The 17,616-nt window shown below is 40.9% G+C and overlaps 1 protein-coding gene across 1 annotated transcript in view; it reads left to right on the top strand.

Moving 5' to 3' along the window:
* The window catches only part of PIK3AP1 (phosphoinositide-3-kinase adaptor protein 1), a 38,846-nt gene that overhangs the window by 16,975 nt on the left and 4,255 nt on the right, over positions 1-17,616 (top strand). Inside the window, 14 exon segments of the mRNA XM_059851442.1 lie at positions 289-437; positions 1,280-1,424; positions 2,924-3,066; positions 4,188-4,320; positions 4,993-5,189; positions 7,320-7,509; positions 10,271-10,366; positions 10,880-11,059; positions 11,823-11,885; positions 12,558-12,763; positions 14,333-14,405; positions 14,716-14,871; positions 16,609-16,679; positions 16,862-16,971. Coding sequence (XP_059707425.1) covers positions 289-437; positions 1,280-1,424; positions 2,924-3,066; positions 4,188-4,320; positions 4,993-5,189; positions 7,320-7,509; positions 10,271-10,366; positions 10,880-11,059; positions 11,823-11,885; positions 12,558-12,763; positions 14,333-14,405; positions 14,716-14,871; positions 16,609-16,679; positions 16,862-16,971 — 1,912 coding nt within the window.

Below are 17,616 nucleotides of genomic sequence, written 5' to 3'. Positions count from 1 at the left end.
AGCTCAGCAAAGAGTGCCACTGTTGTTTGCTCCGTAAGCATATTCAATGCTACTCTACTGCTTTCATGTCTTTGTTAATTTCCTCCTCAAATCCTCTTAAGGGGGAAAAAAGAGGAAACTCTGTAGTTTCCCTTTCTTCAACTAGATCCTCTTTTCTGGGCATTACTTTGAGAGGAATAGCAAGTTCCATACCACCACCTTCACAGCTGTTTTTCAGAATGGATGGGTGTGATAAGCATTTTCAGCAAAGGGGAGTGAGGCAACAGGACTCTCTATACTTTATTGTAGACTCAGGCTGTGACTCTGTGACTGATACAGAAACTGAAGACGAGAAGAATCCAGTTGACTCCCACAGACTTGCCATGAATGAAGAACATGGATCATCCAAGAGCACTGAGGACTGTCCAGTGGTGCAGCCCAACCGCATACAATGTGGGGTACTGTATGTCCACTCCTTGAGCTATGTTCTTACTGTGAGCTGGTGCCACCCACTATGCTGCTTTGTAATGTTCAGCTTTACAGGCCTGGAAATTAGTCCTGAATTCTTCTGTCACCTTCCTGCTCAGCCCCCTGTCCTCCATGTCTCCTGTTTCATGGGCTTGGCTCCCTAGGCCGAGGAGTAGCTTGGTAATGTGCAGAGCTTAGTGCTGTCTAGGCTGTGGTGTCACTTAATGACTGTCTCATTAACATAGCTGCTTGACTTGGGTGCTGTGAGACAGCTTCACACTCTTCCCTACCTCTGTTCTGCTGGCAAGTGGGGTAAGATAACTGTAATGAACTGATTAACTCCACAGTCAGTATCCAGTCTAATATGACAATTCCGGTGCATGCCTTGCAAGTGACCCTGAAAAACTTGGATCATGGCTACTTGTCTGAAAAACAGCACTTTTTAGTATAGCATCTCCTCAGATGGAAAGAGTCCAAGTTTCTTTCTTTTGTTTCTGTTTAGGATGTGGCTGTGCTGCTTAAGGGAAGAGATGGATAGAGTTGAAAGTAAATAATTTTATAAATCTAGCCCTAATCAGTTTATAAATCTGTCTAATAAATCTGGTGTTCTATCAGTTTAATGCTTGTATCTGTACTGGTGCAAGCTGTAGCAGAAGCCACCTGCCCAGTTAGTCTGTGACTGGAAGATGCTTCTGAAAACAATTCAAAACTGTGAAAATGATAGATGATTATTGATGTGTTAGTTGCAATGAGAACAAAATCCCTAGAAAATGGACTTAACCAAGTAAGTGTTTTTGTGTTGAACCTCTGTGTTGTAATGCCTTTGTCTTAGGTGCAGACAACAATTTATATTATCATGAAATGTAAACTAGATGGTGAAATGAAAACTGAAGTTGAATTTTCTCCAGAGAATGCATCCTCTGTGCGTGTGCTGGCTGAGATGGAGAATGAGTACACAATCTCTGTGAAGGCTCCAAGTAAGATGGACTGAGATTTTTTTTCTTTTCCCCCCTCTCCTTCCCCATTGCTTCCTTTCTGTCCTGAGAAGTACCAGGGGCATAAGGGTAAAGATTGCAGTGCAGAAAAACTTTAGTCCAGAAAATCTTGAACTTGCATTCTCACCTGTGATACTTTTGATGAGGAACTGGGAGAGACTGCTGCTTGTGGGCTGTGTTTTCCCCTCAGCAGCAGTAGGGCTGCAGGCTGGAAACACCTTGCTGGGAGTTCTGAGAACACATTGCAGCTTGTAGAGCACTTTGAACTAAGCTGCATGTTATGACCACCACCATATTAGCATTGGCAGGGCACCAAGAGAGAAGGGAAGTGCCAGTAAACAATTTCATGACTATAATGGCATGTGTTTCATGTGTTGTGATCTCTGTGATCAGAGCTGAGACTATTTATTCTGGCTTTTAATTTAAGTATGTTCTGTCACTCTAAATATTTACATTTACAAAACTGAAGGTTGCCTAAACTTTAGGTTCACTGAACTTTAAGGGAATGATTTCAGAGCCTTAAAGATTGGTATTATTTCCCAGCATTATTTTATTTAATCTACCTTAGTCTGTCCTCTTGAAGAGTCATTCTGCCATTCTCTCTGAAAATAGAGACTAATAGTCATTAAAGCAACTACCATAAAGTCAGTGAAGTGGGTTGGTTTTAAAGAAGGTGACCTCATGAACATATAAAGGCTTAATTTAATGTCTTAAGTCTTACGATATAAACACTGATCTGGAAACTAACTTGTACTTTGAATTATAAACATGACTTTCACACTGACGGAGTGTACAGTGTAAGCTCTGAAGTTTCTAACATTTCTAAGAGAAATAATTTATTCCTTTGTGTTTTTAACTGTTTCATAATTTCCTGAGTTGTTAACAGGGAAATACTAACTTTAGTGGGATTCAAAATATCTGTGTTTCAAAGAGAAAGTTCAGACTTAAAAATGTGTATTAGGCAAAACATCAAGAACCTCCAGGGTGCAAGTAGAAGATAATCCTGTGCATGGGTAAAATTGCGAAGCTGGCATTCCTTTTAATGGATTTTATTCAGAGACAAGTGAGGCTGACTGAGGTTGCAAAATCTCTAGTGACTTTTCTGATTTTTCTTCCCCAGCTCTTTGTATTTGTGGTAGGGCTTTATAGACAGCTCCAAAGAAGCCAGGGGTTGAGAGATGTGTGGCTTTCTGTTCAAGGTGGAGTATTTTTAACATTAGTGGTCCAGTCTACTGTTAGCAGGGGACCTAGCAGGTTATGTGCATTCACGTAGCTATAAAGAAGGTAGTTCCAAAGTACTTTCCTACCTAGTGTTCCAAGATCATGACTCTTCTCATGACTTTTCATGAGTTCAATATAGCAGAAACTGTTTGGGTATCCATCTGGTGGTATATCCAAACTCCTCCTGTCCTCACAGTACATCATGCAAACTCATGCCCGTTGTTTGTGCTAATGGTTATTTTTGCTCTTTCTTTTCAAAGATTTAACCTCTGGGACAGTGACCCTGCAGATATATTCAAGGGACTTGATGGTGGGAGAAACAAGTGTTACTTACCATACTGACATGGAGGAAATCAGCAACCTGTTGGCTAATGCAGCCAACCCTGTACAGTTCATGTGCCAGGTAAGGACTTCAGCAATCAGCTGCTTTGGAAACCAGCTCTTTCAGAGGCTAGACAAGCAGGCATAAGCGAAAGTGTTTGCCATGAAGTAACTCTTATGAAATGAAGAAATGCAGGGTTATTTAGGGATTTTCCCCTTTTATTGAAAGCATGGCTGTTTTTCCAGTCTCTGGAGCACATAGCTGGCTAAGGTGAGTCAGGTTATCAAACTAAGGAAAAAAATGCAGTCAATCAACATCTACATTTAGACCTTGATGACTTAAAAAGGTTGGAATGACAGAACTTGGTATAACAGAAAGTACCATAAAGAAATGAAACGTTTTGGAATTTGTACCTAGGTGTTAGTAAAGAAAAAGGTGTAAATAGTAGCAAAGATTCATATTAGGTGGAGGAAGAAGAGTAACATAAAAGGATTTGCTGATTCTTAACACTTACTTTTTCAACACAGCCAGTCAGTTTTCCTATTCTGTTTTGCCTAGTTGGGGTACCTGAACCCTATTAGAGGGGTAAAGCTTGCACAAAGAAGTTTTCTGCTGTGTTACCCTGTTGCCTGCCTGCATGTTCCTGATCTGCCATGTAGTGGAAGCCTACAGAGTAGCCTTGTTAGTCACCAATATACCTGGGGCAAGGGAGACTATTTCTCCCTTGCTTTTTAGTTCAAGTTGTGTAGCAGTTGGTACTGGTTGATGCCTCTGCTTAGGTAGTATGCCTGCTTCCCAGTGGTAAAGAACCAGTCCAAAAGTTGAACCCAGCATGTGTACAATTCAAAATGGACTAGTGCATATTTAAAGCAGGAGTGATATTTCATTGGAACACTTTCAGAAGTAAGTGTATACCTGCCAAGAAAGTAGGAAGCAAGTTTTCTGTGCTTCCAGTTGCATGAGTGACTTTCTCATTGAGTTCTGTCTTGTGGAATATATGGTTTCCATCTATTGAGCTTGATGATACTCTGTTTCTACACCAGGAAGCTATCCAAGTTCTTTGTTTGACCTGACCATTTCTACCTTTTGTGTTTATACCTACTGTTTTCTGATTGTGTTAAATAATAAAGGCACCATATAAATCTCACCTTAACTGAATCTCCAGATTCTACCAAACAAAAGTGCTTTCCATTTATCTGTAGGCCTTTAAAATTGTACCGTACAGCATAGAAGCCCTGGACAAACTATTGACTGAGTCACTCAAGAAAAACATTCCTGCCAGTGGTCTACACCTGTTTGGAATTAACCAGCTGGAAGAAGAAGATATGACAGCAAGTAAGTTTAAAGACAATTCGTTTATAGATGTTCTTTGTATCAGTTGTTTTACCTTGAAGCACTTTAACACTGCAGTGGGTGGTACCTGCACAGGCTGGCTCAAAAACCTTGGATCTCAGCCAGGAAGCTAAATTTTGATGATGTCAATAGAAAGGAAATTGCCATTTGAGTCAGGTGATCCTTTTTTTTATTACATCTATCATTCTCACTTCCCTGCACTGTGGCAGATGCTGCTATATAGACAGCTTCAAACCAGAGTGAAAAGATGATGCTCCCCAAAAGTCTCCCAGGTTTTCTGCGTTGTTCTTTTTCCTCATGCCTTTTCCCAGTCCTTTCCCCCGAACCCCATAACTCTAAGATACACAGTGTGCACTGAGCAGTTGGGTTGGTATGCTGTCTTTTTGTAATGATGGTCTAAGAAGTCCTTGCAAATCTGTGATCCTACATACATTTAAGCTATTACAGTGCCATATTCCCCACTGAAGGTCGTAGGATGTAAGCCTGGAGATGCACAAGATAATTTGTGCAGTTGGCTCGATTTTGAAACCATATATATACTTCCAGGGATTTCACAGCTGCTTTGGTCTGTGTGATTGCTGTGTCTGTTTCTCACCTACTGGCTCTGCTGCTACTAGAGAAAAACTTAGGTTCTAATGGGCTCCTGTCTCACAGATCAGAGGGATGAGGAGTTGCCAACGCTGCTTCACTTCTCTGCAAGATACGGGCTGAAGAACCTTACTGCCTTGCTGCTTACATGCCCTGGAGCACTGCAGGCCTACAGCGTAGCCAACAAGTATGGCCACTATCCAAACACCATTGCAGAAAAGCATGGCTTCAAGGATCTCCGCCAGTTCATTGATGAATATGTGGTAAGAGAAAGCTGAGCCATCTTTCTGCCTTGTCCCACACCGGGTGCAGGCTCTGGCGCCGAGCTTGGCGCTTACTGTTACTTGAGCAGGAGTGATGGGGTGATAGTGTGTTGTGGTAGGCTGTAGAACACAGACATCCAGCCATACTGAAAGCTTTCAGGCTGGAGGGTTAGATGTATCTCTGGAGCCAGGGAAATTCCTAGGGCTTTGGCAAAGAGCAAGTAAGATGGAAGCTGAGACTGCCATGCTGGCTTCCATTCCTCCGTCAGCTAAAGAAGTTTCTGAGGAGATGTGTTTGATGCCCAGTGCATTCTTCTAATTCTGATCCTGGAAAAGAGCCTCTTCATCCAGCTTACTTTAGGGAGTAATATGGGAACAGAATGTGTTTTAGGAAGATAGAATTTGTGGTGCTGTCTTATTAGTTTTAGTATGGGCAGGATTGCTTACTAGCTCATTCACAGCTGATCTGTTTGTTCTGTCAGGGATCCCAATTGACAGTTCATTTCTATTTGAGCTAACCCCACCCCCAGAAAACACACTCTGACTTTTCCAGATCATGACATGGACCTGACTCCAGCTGCACCAAGCAGTTGTTTCTGTGCAGTACTTTGGTATGCATAGAGTTTCTCCTTTCATTTCAGTTTGAGCTGTTTCTGGCCTGTATGCTTCAAAATAACAAGGAGCTCCTTGACTCAGGTCACATTGAGCACATCTGAATTCTATTTGCCTTTGCTTTAGGTTGAAAAGTTGTGTTTAATTGTCCTTAACATTGTCTGAGTGCTGAGTGATAGATCTGACAGCTTTAGTATGGTTCTGCCAGCCAATTACTGTAGTGTTTAAGCCCTGTTTAGGAGGCCTGGGTAGTTCTTGGACTTGGGCCTTGCTTCCTGATGTTATACATTAGATCTAAATAAAAGCCATTCCATATTCTGAGATCAGGAGGGCTGCAGAAATGTAAATGGTGAGGTCACAATCTTTGTACTGGGGTAAGTGAGAGATGTGCAGGAAGTCCTTCCAACCTCTCACTGCAGTACTGCGCTCCTCCCATATTCTCTCCACCAGCACAGTGACAGAGCTGTGTTAAGAGCAGGTCTTCCTTACTGACCTGCTGGAGCTGTCAGTGCAGCACAGTACAAAGCACACAAATCACCTGCAACAGTGTCACTGCTGCAAGGTAGTGACTACTATCAGTAGTATGGATGTCTGAAAATCCCGTTTAAACCCCATTACTCACCTAATTTTCTCTCTGGCAAAGGTTCCTCTGTAAAGCATTTTATGACCTACTGACCTGACACATTTTGACTGTGGAGGGAAGCATGTGTAGACAGCTTTGACACACATGCCCTGTGGATTGAGGGCCCATGACTCTGCATTTGTGGATGGAAGAATATCTTGTAGTATTGCAACTGTTAAGGTGGTGCTTGTTGGAATTTGGGAAGGAGGATGGGATGAAGCTTTATGTTTTGCTTCCTTGTATTGTGATTTAGTGAAGCTCTGGCTTCCCCCCTGCTCTATGTTGCAAATGCATAAGAAAGGATTCTGCACTCCTGTGAACCAGAAGTTGCCTGTTCTGAACTGCTGCCTGCTATGAGGTTTCCTGTTAATATCACAGAAAAGGGTCTGTGTACTCCCACTCTGGGTGTTATATGCTGCTGCTAATGCCAAGAAACTGAAACTGAATCTACATCAAAGCTAAAACTTTGCTATTTTGCAGGCGCTCTGCATGTGATAAGCTTTCCCCTTATGGTTAGCTATGTGTGCCCCAAAATAGCCTTTGACAAGCATTTGTATTTTTAGAATAAGCTGTGCTTATGTTCTGGGAGTTTGCAGACATTGGGTAGGACATGAAAGTGGTGGAGTGAGAGGCTATAATGGCTGCTCAGAATGTGTCAGCAGCCCTTGTTTCACCTTTGTTACCTATTAATACAATATAGATCTCAAAAGTTTGACCCAGACAGCTGTAGTGGGGATTTAAGTCACTTGAGAAGCCTTAATCTTTGGGAATGAGCTGTCTTCTGAGGTTTTTTTCTATCACTGATGACAAAGAGAGATCTTTTGCTTGCTTTTATTCTCTAAATTCTTTATTTAAGAGAGACTTTATTTTTTTTTCTTCCCCTCCTTCCTCTCCAGGAAACTGCAGATATGCTAAAGAGTCACATTAAGGAAGAGCTGATGCAAGGCGAGGAGGATGAGTCTGTTTATGAGTCCATGGCTCATCTGTCCACTGATCTGTTAATGAAATGTTCCTTGAATCCAGGCTCCGATGAAGAGCTCTATGAATCCATGGCTGGATTTGTCCCCGGTGCCCCAGAAGATCTTTGTATGTATATTCATAGAGTTACAGAATCATGGCAAGGTTTGGGTTAGAAGGTACCTCTAATGCTCACCTAGTCCAAGCCCTCTGCAATGGGCAGAGACATGTTTAGGTCAGATTGCTCAGACCCATTGCTCTCACATACAGTTACAGCTTTTCTGCTCTCACCACACTTTTCTGCTCTCACTATGCTGCAGTTCCATCATCAGCTGACTGACAAAATTGCTTTACACCTTTTCTTAACTGATAGTGTACAAGATCAAGAGCTGTTTCTTCAGTGTTTCAAGGACTCTCTGAACCCTGAGTAAATAAATTAACATATAGAAATGACACTAAATTTTCTACCATGTCCTGCTTTTTCCTCCCGAGGACTGGTACCTAGGAACATTCTGATGCTGACAGAAAAGAACACTATGTCAGATGTGATTTTACTGACAACCGGGAAACTGAAAAACAAGAGCTGAGATTGTAGCTCAACACCTTGAGAGCAAAAGAAAGTGAACATCTAGAAATATGTGTATCAAAAAGATTATAAGTGAAAAATCATTATTCGAATCTGATTGGTTTATTGCTAAAAATAAAGAGCTAATTCTGATAAATATGCATTTGTTTAACTTTTTCACTATTGCATTAATATTCAGTGAGGCCAATTGAAAATACCGAATTAAGTACCTCTGTTAAGCAATTGTAAATTTGCTGTTCTTACTCACCTGTCTGTTTGGTCTGACTTAATCCCACTGATCTATTATATGATTCCCATAATGAGCAGAGAATTTAGCTTCTTATATTTTAATACCTCCTTAAGGTACTTACGGGCTTCTAGTGTTTCTGCAGTTTTTAAGTGTGCTGCCTCAGGGGAAAAGCTTTCTTTTTGAAACACTTGTGCCTATGGGCTATATGGGTTCTGGACTGTTTTCTCCTCTTTTAGATTAAATGATACTATAAAACACATTATTGTTGTTTATGAAGCCCAGAAGACTCAGTTGGTTCTTTCTATGAAATCATGAACTCTTTTCTGCTATGTGTTGTTGGCCACTGCAGGGATAGTTTTGCTACCAAAATCAGGGTTATTCTGCCTTCAGATGGAGATAAGCAGTAAATCAGGTTGGACTTGGAAGGAACAAAGATGGTCTTGTTTGCAGTAAGGAGAGAGTTTCTAGATGCTTGGTAGGTCTGCCTATAATCAGTGCAACTCTGAATGGGGTTGATTGACAAAGCCTGTGGAGGGTTAAAAAACAAGCTTAACGCTACTAAGCCAAACTCCCCTTCTTCCAGGCTTGAAATGCCCAGATCTCCCAGAAACTATGCATGGAATTTTCTGGCAAATTGAGCTCCCTGTAATTTAGCACTTTTCAACTGGACTCTGAAAAGCCTCTTTCCTGCGTCTTCTGGAGTTCTAGTGTGTTGCTTCTGCACACAAAGCTCTAGTGCCTTCCATTCAGGAGTGTTTTATTGAAATTCTGTTTTCCTTACCTAGTCTGTTAGTCTTTGCCTGAAGAATATTAACCGCTTGTCTGAGCAGTGCTTAAAATCTACCTGTGTCATTACAGATAAGTTTAAATTGGCACAGTTCTCAGCACTTAGATTGATTGTCTCAAAGTGAAAGTGTTTCAGTATCATTTAGAATACCACCACACAGGCAACTTCACTGAAATTAATTTGAGTGCTGGCTGGTTTAGAGCTGCCATCACAAATAAAGGATTTAAGCTCTTGTACTGACTTGAAGGTTTCTGAGGATGGCTCACTAAGGAATCATAACTAACTTCTCTTGAAGTACTTTTTCTAGGAATTACCTGTATGTGTGTAGATATGGCTGTGGTGTAGAGGATAATACCTGGGCTATTTTAGGTGTAGCCATACTGTGGCAGTGTGCCCCTTTATTGTGATCAAGATGTGCTTCCACCACAGTTTTTCAGAGACTGATCAAAGGAAGATTAGATAACACGGCCAGTTTTTCCAGTAGGAACGGGGTAACAGGGGACTCAGTTAAAAGTATTTCATATTCTCACATGTAACCCAAACTATCTAATTTACATAGTAGTAGATCTATGACATAGAAAGAGATATACCTCAAAAATTCACTTATATCAATAAACCTCAGCAATCCATTTATATCACCCTTGTTTTTAATATCGTTAGGAACATTGTTACCTAACATTTTATTTTAGCTTTAAGATTAGTATTAGTGTTATTATGAGGTTCACTTTATTCTTTAAAATCAGAATTCTTTATGTCAAAACACTGAATTAACAAAGTATCTCATTGTTTGCTGTCAGTCCTTTCTCAATTCTGAATGATCATCTGACCCTGTAAACACTTTCCACATCCAAGTAATTAACTCAGCCAACTGTTTTGACTTTATTGCAGTAAATAAAACAATCACTATCTTATGTGTCATGGGAAAATTGCCTTTAATGTCTTGTTTTTCCAAGCCACATGGTTTCCTCTCTGGGGCACTTTCCAGAGGTCAAAACTTTCACCTGGCCAACACATGCCTAAGAATAGCCAAAACTCAATGCCTGCTTGAAGCCTTGTCAGACCTCAATAGCATTGTTAGTCACCATCAAGTGTAAGCATCAAGCAACTGGAAAAATTTGTGCAGAGTGGATTGAACATAGCAACTTAGAAGTCTTTTTCCAAGGAAAATGTTGGTCATTTGCCCAGCTTTTTTGATTGTCACCATAAAGGTCCAGTTTATTACATGGTTACATATATTGAAGGATATAATTAACAGGTTCATCTTTCTGTTTTTTTTTTTTTTTCTCAGATGTAGAGATGCTTCAATCCAAACCAGACACTCCAGCTGCTGGAGATGAAGTTTCTATAACTACAAAAGACTCAATGCTCCGCAAGTTTTTAGAAGGTGAGACCTGTTTTAAGGGAAGGATGACAGTAGCAAGGTTAAAGCAATTAAACAGAACCTGAGAGTTCTTAGTGAATTATTAAGGATAGAAGATAGCCCACACAGTTTGCTTTTTTTCAGACAAAGGACTAATTCTCTATAGTACTTTGTAGACCATCACACATAGCTTTTGGAAACCATTGGTCTGTTTGATTTGTTCACTATTAAAGTATGTTAATTAACTGAAATTAAATAAACTAACTGTTCCTCAAATTCTTAAAGAGAGTTAGGAGATTTTTCACTATTTCTTTAAAACAGATGGTACAGGCATAGTGGCAGTTACATGCTACTAGATGTTAATGATTTTATCAAGTCCTTTCATGAAGGTCTTTGGTACCTTTAAGGCACTGCAAAACTGGATTTGGCTGCAAAATGGCCAGCTTGGTAAGATTGTGGTACATAATGCATCTGGAGGGAACCAGTGTTCAGTCAAGTGGCCAGTTTGTTATTCTTAGAAACTCTGCTTCATTGTAGGTGGTAGCACGGATGTGCCAGATTCTGAGGAGGGAGGTCATGAGCAGTATGGTGAAGACGTGTACTACTCAGTGGAGCAAGACCCTTTTCCACAGGAAATGGCTAACAGACCTCCAGTTCCTGTTCCAAGACCAGAATCTAGCTCTCCACAGCCAGACAATGAGCTGTACATCTCCAAAAGTGAGTTGGTTACCAGTGGAAATGTAGTCCAGTAAACTGTAGAATGGCATTGACATGTGCTCCAGTTGCCAAATAAATGCCAGGATCCCTGGATTGACTCTGGAGTTAGGTTACCTTTGGGATCCAATTCCATATCTGTTTTTTCATCTTTTGCCTACTCTGAAAATGTGGGGATGTTATATCCCAAGATCTTGGCCTAAGCTTGCTATTCATAAAAGCAGTAAGCATGACAGATTACCCCCAAATGGTATAAACAAATCCATTAAGTAGGAAAGATCCTGATATTATAAGGACACAATCAAGCTAATAAATTGAGACATTGCTGATCTGTAATGCTATCATTGATTCAACTGCATTTGTATAGGACATGATTTTATACCTCCCTGTGAGGTGGGGTTTTATTGAAATTGAAGAAGATTGTTCCTCCAGTTCATTAGGCAGCTTTGGAGATCTTGGTCATACATTATGAACATTCTAACAAGAACCACAATGACATCTGAGAGAGTAATTTCACTGACTTCTTCCTGCTGTGACAGGACTATGGAGAAATCATGTCCAGATTTCTCTTAGAGGTGTCCGAGCTAAATTCTTTGAGGTCAATAGAAAGGGAATTCTGCCGTACAAATCTTTGTTTTCTTCAATGGACTTGGAAGGGTATGGGAAGCTGTAACACAATGCAGAATTGTGTATGTACCATATTCTTCCTTGCTATTTCTGTCTTCGTGAGATGCATTTCAGTATCAAAAGAATGTTTCTTTTGCAGTTTTTGCACAGAAGGCTCAAAGACCTGAGAATCTTTATGTCCCTAGAGGAAGGGTTAAGAAAGGTAAGGCAGAAGTTCACCCTGAAAATCCTTCCAGTAATTCAAAAGCAGATCTGTTAGGGTAGCTTCATTTGTGTGAAATATGACAGAATAGACTGTTTTGCAAAGCTCTGGGGATAACAGTCCTCTATGAATGACCCAATCTTTTTGACCATTTGTGACACTGGGAACTTTTATAAGTGCAGAGTGTGAGGAGAGCACATCTCATGTCTTGGGAACTCTTCTTTATGTTACAAATGAGTTAGAAAATGCCAGCATCAGTAGAATGAGTTTTCAGTTTCTGGGCTTAAACTACACTGATTACCTAGACAGAGTCTAGCTTTGTGACTGCTGAGGTAAAAGCTCTGTTCTGTGAATTGCTGCTGAGGAAGCAGGGTGCTTTAAGGAATGTGTTTTGTGCTCTTTACTTAAATTATGTTTTGAAGAGCAGAACTTATCCCTGGGATATATTTATCTATGATGTTACCTCTCAGCTGGGCTTTTAGACCTGACAAATAGTAGGATAGCCTAAGAAGAAAACGCTTCATAGGACACACTTAGTCTGTAATACTTTTTATTCCCCCTTTTTTTTTTTTTTTAATGTCTGCAGGATGAAGGGTACTTGATCTCTTTGTATTCAGTGAGGAAGGTAGGTGCACAAGTTTAATAATATTTTTGCTGGTGTTCTCCCTTCAGAGACAATAGTCAGGCCTGTAAGGGACCTGTCTCAATCAAGTATATATGATCCATTTGCTGGAATGAAAACCCCAGGTCAGCGGCAGCTGATTACATTACAGGAGCAAGTGAAAATGGGCATCCTCACCGTGGATGAAGCTGTACTTCATTTTAAGGAGTGGCAACTGAACCAGAAAAAGAGATCCGAATCATTCCGGTTCCAGCAGGTACAGACTTATGCTACTGTTTAAGAAATACAGCTGTCTCTCTAGGTATATATCACAAGCTTCTCAGCATGGGTACATCTTTTTCCTGGTTGGAGCAGGAAGACTGCTAACGTAGTCCCCCAGCTAGCAGAGTTCTCCCCTGGCATGGGGAAGCTGTTCCCAGTAAGCAGCAAGCAGTTTTACAGATCTGTTTTTCTTGCAGTAATGCTGTCAGTTTTTGAAGATCTGTATACAAGGAACTGGATCAAGTCCAGTTGGCTAAATCACCTTTCTAGAGGTCACCTAGCACCTGCCTGCTGGCAGGGAACTTCTGTGATGAACATTTAACTTGTTGGTTCTCATCCATTTCAGATCAGTGAAGATGCTGTGTCCCAGATGATGTATTGGCTGTAAAGCCCTAGTTGGTAGATGATCTGAATTCTCCAGCTGTTTGTTGATGGCTACTGGAGTGTTCTTTGCAGCTGGGAAAGGTCTAGCAATGGTCATAAGTAAAAGCAGAGTGTTTGGGTGCCGTAACAGAGAGAGGGAGTCAGATGCCAGCGGTGACATAATGACTGGTGGAACTATCAGTTACAGTTCAAAATTTTCATTCTCAAGTTAGAGTTTGGCTCCCTCTTTAAAACCAGTGCCTGCTTCTTTTGGAGCCTTTTGTTCATGCTGTGGCAGTCTAGTCTCCAGTGGGTGACATGATTTTGGAAGTTGTCAGCAAAGGCAAAGCTTTTCTCCTCCTGATTCTCACTTGGAAAGGTCCTCTCTTACCCAGAAACAGAGGAGTCCTTCTATCAGAGAAGAACACAGTGCTACTTAAGTAAATTGATGTTAAAGAGATGAAGTGGCATGCTCTGTGCCCCATGCCATGAGCAGCTTTCAAAGTCTCTGCTCTGAATTTTGCTTCATGGTACAGCAGTTGCTTCCTCTGCTTTTCAGGGGTTTCCTCCTCTCAGATCTGTACATATTTCCCTGCTGAAAATAGTTGTCTTTTTTTCTCCCTACCTTATTGTACTGTAAGGTGTAATATGCTGCCACACAATGGTGAGGAGTCTTTGCTCCCAGTTACATTTCTTCATTGGGAATATCCTGAATTCTGAGTTGTACCTTACACTGTGGGATGCATGGCAGCCCTTTCTGTCCCTGCAGTCAGAATAATGTGTTCATTAGTACAGAAAGAACAGTGCAGCTGCTTTGTTGTGGGTTTTGTTTCTGTGCCAGTGTCACAGTGCAAACAGAAAATACAGGGAGTTCTAAACGCAATTTGCTGCTTATGTGCAACTGCCCATATGTGAACTTAACATACATAATGAACATCAGAAAAAAAACTTGGCTTCTGAAAGGCACACATGGGTTTCTGAAAGGAATAGATTAAAACCTGTTGACATGGTTTGAACTTCAGACAGGTCTAGGAAGCTTTGTTACAGCTTGACTGCAAAGCAAGTTAGCCAAAATATAAGTACTTTAAATATATATATAAACTTTAGCAAAGTTAGCTGAAATATAATACTGGTTTTGTCAGAAAGCTGTTCATCTTTCTTTATCCAAAGCCATGAAAAGAATATCTTGTGATGTTTTTAGGAAAATCTGAAACGTCTACGAGACAGCATAACCAGGAGGCAAATGGAGAAGCAAAAAAAAGACAAAAGTGCAGGTAACAGTCTTTGATTCTGATATTCTCTGGTAATGAAGCAGCTAACCATATTAACAAGCTCTTCAGGCAGATGTGTGTCCATGTGTATTGTGGTTCTGTGATATTTTAATATGCACATTCATGTGCCAGTTGTCAAAAACTTAGAGAAACTGCTTTGCTCCTCACTTTCACAGCCAAAAAAAGGATGCCCCCATCTGTGGAGTGCATCTTGATTTATTCATGCACAGTTCTGATTGTCCTTAAGTGCAAAACTGTCTCTTGGAGGCTATAATCACATAGACCTTTCTGAGCTATTCATTTTCCCTTCCAGGTTTGGAAATTACAGTACCCATTCGACATTCTCGTAATACTTTGGGGAAACCAGAATGTGGAATATATGAATACACCCCCAGGAGAAACCTTTTTCCACCAAAAAGGGAGTTAAAACGAGGAGACTGGAAAACAGAAAGCACATCCAGCACAACAAGTAAGGAACCTCTGAGGATCACCATCCTGACAGGAATGCTGGATGGAACATAATTCCCAAACCTTACCCTGAAGTCAACCCAGGGGACAGGACTTCTGTTCCTGAATCCCAGCGCTCACAATGCCACCCCAAACCTTGCATGCCTCAGGCCAGCTGTTCTCAAAACTGTAAAAGCAATTCCAGGGTTGCATCAAATGGTTTGGGCATCTTTTGTCTGCATCTCTGCAGGAGGAGACCTGAAAGCTGAGCAAAATATTCTCTTGAGCCCTTCTCAGGGAAGGCATGCCACCTGTTTTCAGTTCTTAAAAGTAGATGGCAGTTGCTGCCTTATTGGAAAGGATGCTCCCATGCTGTGACTGCCAGCAGGCTGTGTGCTCTTCTGGCCTGAAGGGCTGGAAGCCAGTGTCTATATGTTGCTTCTTCAATTGTCTTACATAAAGAACAGCATTTTTCATTGGTAACTGTGGGACCTCTTAAGTGGTTGGGCAGTCTATACATTTTTTATTATCTTTGCTTTTCATTACATTTAATTTGTACAGATTAAATCCCTGTGTTCTTACTGTTACTGCAGACTGAGCAATTCTTGCAGAAATCATTTAGGATCAGTTGAATCCTTTGAAAGGAAACCTGACTTCCTGTAAGGTTACCACCTTTGTGACTCTTGGCAAGATGCAGCTGGCTTACATGCAGGATAGGTGCCAGAGGCAGCTGGCTGAGCCATTGACTTGCCTACAAGCACATGAGAGAAGTGTTAAAAGTCTGCAGAGCTCACTGTATGCAGCCTGGCACTCTCTCATGGGATGATGCTGAGAATGGACCCTAGCACAGGATTTAGCACTTGTAAGTGCTGCTGTTTGTGCCAGCTGATGAGACTTACCAAAGCTATCAGGGAGGAACTGCATCTTAGGAGAAAACCTCTCTAGCCACCATTTCAGTGTACAGGTTTCTGAATATTAGTGTCCCTGTATTTCACAGCTCTATAGAATGTTGTCTATATATTACTGAAACCAGCCACAGCAGTGTAGGCTATGTTTGCAAGTTGCTGTCATCTTTGGAATTGACATGACTGATTGAAAAAACAGTCCCTACTCTGAGTTCATGACAGTTTAATGGGTTTGCATAGATGGGTGCTGAAAGTTGTTTAAACAAACTTGTTTTTAGCTTGTAAATAGACTAGGAGACATTCCTGTGATGATTGAGGATTGTTGTAAGAGGGGGTAGTAAACGGTTATTTATTTGGAACAATAACTTCTTAAGCAGTCACTCCAGGAATGAATATGTGACAGTGCTGAGAGCCATCTATCTTCATGCAGTTGTTAAAGATATGGGGGCTGATAATTTAAATGTACGTAAGTGTTGGGTGTGTAACCCTTGTGAAAATATTTGCCTGACTTTCCAGATGATATTAGCATTAGATCTTTTCATATTATATGATATGATGGATATAAAGAATAGACTGTGGTTGTGAGTATTTGACCAGAAGACTGGATAAAGAAAGATAAGGAAGAAATCTTCTAAAAAGAAAGCATAATTGAATGGCTTGGTCCTGTTTGTGTTGTATGAAATGCTGTTATTTGGATCCCAAATATATAAAAAACCAGTGAAAATAAATTAATCTAAACAAGCATTAATTATATTTGCAAGAATTAAGCATGAAGTTAGAAAGAGCCTGGAGTTAGGAATTTGCAATTAAATGCCCAGGGTTTATTAATCAGTTTTTTCTCTTGCTCCCTCCAGGTAGTGCAAGTAACCGCTCCAGCACTCGGAGTATATTGAGTGTCAGCAGTGGGATGGAAGGGGACAGCGAGGTAAGCTCTCACCTCTGCTATGTACTGCTCTGCTGTCCTTAAGTACATGCCTTTGTTTTCATGCAGAAGAAAGAGCTCAGAGCTGGCATCGCATTTAGAGAAATGCGAAAATGTAGCTACTTTTGTGAGGTTACCAAGAACCAGATTCTGCTCTTCTGTAAACACTTTTCTTCATTTTGTAGGACAGTGAAGTCCCAGAAACAGCAAGGAGCCGCAGCCCAGTTCCTCACCAAGTAGAGAGGCTTCCTTTCCCAGAAAGGCCTCCCAGAGTGCCTCCTCGAGGTGCAAGCAGGTAAAACTAAAATGCAGCTCAAAATGTGTACTTTCAGTTAATTCTTATGGAAGCCTTGGACAGAAAGCAAGGCAGTTAGCAAAGGCAAAAAGTGAGTGTGTTTTTGAACAAAGTCTACCAGACTGCTATCTGTCAGCACACACTGTTAGGAATTGTAAGGTCATTGTTTCTCATCTGTATGTGGAGGAATATGTTTCCTAGTTGGTAACAAGGCTGTTGCAGTGCTGTCCCTGTGGTTCATGCACAGCGAGGGGCAGCACTAGAGAAGCACACAATGCTTGCCGTAGTAATACTGATTGAGGGGGAGTTACATCCTGCCCTTGGCAGAGATTTAGTACCTGACCCTCCTGAAAATACCCTCTTGGAACATGCAAAGTGTAGTGCAGGGAGAAGTTCTTTTTGGCATTCTCCTGGACTTTTTTTCTTTTCACAAAGTTCAGATCTCTCCAGAGAATATATGTTTACATGTGTTACTGGCCTCAAAGAAAGAACTGCACTAGTTTTATAAAAGGTGTTGAGGAGGTTTGATCATAAACTTAAATAACTTGTTAAACATTCCTTTAGTCCAACCAGTGCAACTCTATGAAGCCTATTCCTCAAAAAGTTCTCTCTGTACAGATACTAACAAAATTCTCCAACTCTTAA

The sequence above is a fragment of the Haemorhous mexicanus genome, chromosome 7 (genome assembly GCF_027477595.1).
Source record: "Haemorhous mexicanus isolate bHaeMex1 chromosome 7, bHaeMex1.pri, whole genome shotgun sequence".
NCBI lineage: Eukaryota > Metazoa > Chordata > Aves > Passeriformes > Fringillidae > Haemorhous > Haemorhous mexicanus.
This window is presented reverse-complemented; position numbering and strand designations above follow the sequence as displayed.